This window comes from Drosophila kikkawai, unplaced genomic scaffold (genome assembly GCF_030179895.1).
Source record: "Drosophila kikkawai strain 14028-0561.14 unplaced genomic scaffold, DkikHiC1v2 scaffold_81, whole genome shotgun sequence".
Lineage (NCBI taxonomy): Eukaryota > Metazoa > Arthropoda > Insecta > Diptera > Drosophilidae > Drosophila > Drosophila kikkawai.
In genome coordinates, this window is record NW_027222743.1 from 19,210 (window position 1) to 22,187 (window position 2,978).

General features: G+C 63.5%; 1 protein-coding gene across 1 annotated transcript; it reads right to left on the reverse strand.

Annotated features, from left to right (window-relative positions):
* Positions 1–1,146: 1,146 nt before the first annotated feature.
* On the reverse strand, positions 1,147–2,574 carry LOC108074463 (calphotin-like). Its single transcript, XM_070288998.1, has one exon. It carries the CDS (start codon positions 2,572–2,574, stop codon positions 1,147–1,149), a length of 1,428 nt encoding a protein of 475 aa, XP_070145099.1.
* Between the last annotated feature and the right edge of the window lie 404 nt (positions 2,575–2,978).

A 2,978-nucleotide genomic window follows, 5' to 3' on the forward strand; every position in this document is an offset into this window, starting at 1 on the left:
TGGCGTCATGGCCGCCGATCTGCTACTCGGGCCCTGTCGTGTCTGCCGACGCCATGCTTCGGCTGATCGGGCATGCTTCGGCTGATCGGGCCTTGTCGTCGGGTGTTTGCCGAAGACGGTTCGGCTGGCCGCCCTTCGGCTCGGTCGGCTGCCGGCTTCGGCTGCTCGTATGTTCGGCCGCTCTCGGCCGCTCGTTTCCTTCGGCTGTTCGTGGCCGCTCGTGTGTGTGTTCGGCCGCTCGTCGTCTCTTCGTCGTTTGTTCTCTTAAATCTAGTCCCTACTCCTAAATCCCTAACTTGGTGTGCCCTTCGTGGGTCTTAGTATTTAACACTTATGTCCTAATGCTTAATACTAAGTATAGATGTTCTTACGTACTAGGAAAAATGGACTTAAATACTAAGAAAATGAGCTTAAATATTATAAAAATGGAAATGATCTTACATACTACAAAACATGGTTGTGAGGCTTCCTCACACTCCATCCCTACCTCGGGGATGAGGAAGGACGGTGACGCGGTCTCCGCCGCGTGAGATCTGGACGCGGTACGTCGTGTCGCCTATCTCTATTAAATACCGCAGGTACTTGGTGACCGGCTGCTGGAGGCGCGCCTGCACCTGCGCGATGAGCTCGGCGGGGAGCCATCCACCCTGCGTGGTCCAGCCTGCAGGAGCGCGCACCCAGTCCTCCGGTTCGGGTTCGGGTTCCGAATCCGTCGATGCCTCCTCGTCCGAGTTTGGCTCTTCCTCAGGCCAAGGAGCGCGGCGTCGACGGCCTGCATTGCGCAGGATGCCGGAGCGGTCGTCGGTGGGCGCGTCCGGGTCGCGGTCTGCCGGGGCGCGGCGAAAACGCCAGCGGTATTCGTCCGTGGCGGGCAGTGGCCGTACCCTCTGTATCGGCCGGGGGGTGACCATGGTGCAGCCAGCGGTGACCTTGTCAGCGCTCCTCGGTGGAGGGACGCGCGTAGGTGCCGCTTGTAGCAGCCTCTCGGCGGCGGCTCGGGCTGTGGCTCGTCGGCTGGCGTCAGCGGATGTTGTGGGCCCCTCTGGTGAGGCCAACAGCTCTGCCAAGAGTGGCCCAAGGGTGGCGCGGGCGTCAGGTGGCCCCGAGCGAGGGGGTGTCCTCTGGCCGGTGGCGAGGTCGGGCGCGCTAGCGGCGGTACCGGCGTTGGTGTCGGCGTGAGGAAAAGTGGTGGGGGCCGTGTGGTTGCCCTGGCCAGTCGCGACACTGGTGCTGTGGTGTCCCTTGCTGCTGCCCCCAGTCCTGGCAAGGGTGGTTTTCCAGGGTGACGGCAGGCGGTCCGCCGGCAGCGATTCCGGAGACTCTCGCGTCCCCAAGGGGTGTCGCGTTGGTGGTCCCGGTGGCTGCTGCCGCGGCCGGTGATGCGCCCATGAGGCGGGCAGTGGTCCCGTTGGGATGGTGTCGTGGGTTGGCCGCGGCCTCCCCGGCGTTGTTTTCCTCGTCGGAGATGAGGATGGCGTCCTGCGCCAGATCTGGCTCCTCGTCTTCGCCGGAACTTATCTCCATGATCTCCTCCTCGGAGATGTCCTCGTAGACCGCTCCCAGGGTTCCGGGAACGGCTACGGGCGGATGCCGGGCGACCATCGGCTCGACAGTCGGTGGGGCGGCCGGCGGCTCGTGGCTGGCCAAGGCGGCCATCAGCTCCTCGAGTGAAGCGGCGGTCAGGGGCTCATTGGGGGCCACGGCGGTGGTCATGGGCTCGTCCTGAGCCAAAACGGAGGTCATGGGCTCGTCGGGAGCCAAAACGGTGGTCATGGACTCGTTGGGAGTCACAGCGGCGGTCACGGGCTCGTCGGTAGCCAAAGCGGTGGTCATGGGCTCGTCCGAGGCCAAAACGGTGGTCATGGACTCGTTGGGAGTCACAGCGGCGGTCACGGGCTCGTCGGTAGCCAAAGCGGTGGTCATGGGCTCGTCCGAGGCCAGAGTGATGACCATGAGCCCGTTGTTGGCGATAGGGGTGGTCAGGTCGGAGATCCTTAGTGCGGCCATCGACTCATCGGGAGCCCCGGTGGCAGGCGGACTGGGGTTTCTGCCCCGTCCGGGTAGCGTCGCCTCTGCCTGGAAGTCGTCCAAGCAGAACGGTGTCGGGACCCCGTCCTCGGCCAGGATCGCGGTCATCATGTCCTCTAAGGACAATCCCTCGCACCAGGTCGGACTGATCCTCGGCGAGGATGAGGATCCGGTGGCGGCCTCCACCGGCGGCGTTGGCTCCAGTGGGACGTCAGCGGGTGGTTCCATGCTGGCCGTCGTAGCTGGCAGTGCGGCTAGCAGCGGTGTCCCGTTACCGTCGATGTTGAGTTGCTGACGGATCGGGGCCAGCGGCGGTGGTGACCCAGCGCTGGTCGGTTTTGCGGCCGGGCGGGATCGCTGACCAGTGGCTGCCGGCGGCAGTGGTGCAATCTGGGCGTCCATCGCGGGGTGAGGTCGCCGTTGGATGGGCGTCAGTGGTGGTGGCGACTCGGGATGGTCGCGGTTCGACGGAGCAGTTGGCGCAGGCTGGGCTGGAAGCGATCGTCGCTTTGGCTGATGGCGGTTGCGTTGCTCCTTGCGTGGCATCCTGGAAGCGTTTGTGCGCTTGAAAGCTCCCACGCTACCATTTATAGCTAACGGACGGCGAGGGCGGTATCGAATAATCGATAGGTCGTGTGGCGTGGTTATCGCCCGGTAGCTAGGCCTTTCCGGCGATCTGGCAACTCCGTAGGTGAACTCTGGATGACTGTGGAGAGTAGAAAATAAGGATTAGTTTTCCTCCCCTGGAACTGGCGATTCCCCTCAGTGGATTCCTAGGCTATTCTCCTGTGTTCATGGTGTCTTGAGCGTGGATGATTTGAAGGAGAGCGGCCAGGGTATGTTTTCCCCCTGCGGGGGTGGGGACGTTGGACGAGCGCACTCATCAGCAAGTGGCCCCCACGATACCCTGGTCCTCTTTGGCCCTGGCGTCGTCGTCGTGGTCATCATCC

Coding starts and splice junctions, on each gene's coding strand:
- LOC108074463 (XM_070288998.1), bottom strand. CDS start 2,574: ATGCCACGCAAGGAGCAACGCAACCGCCATCAGCCAAAGCGACGATCG.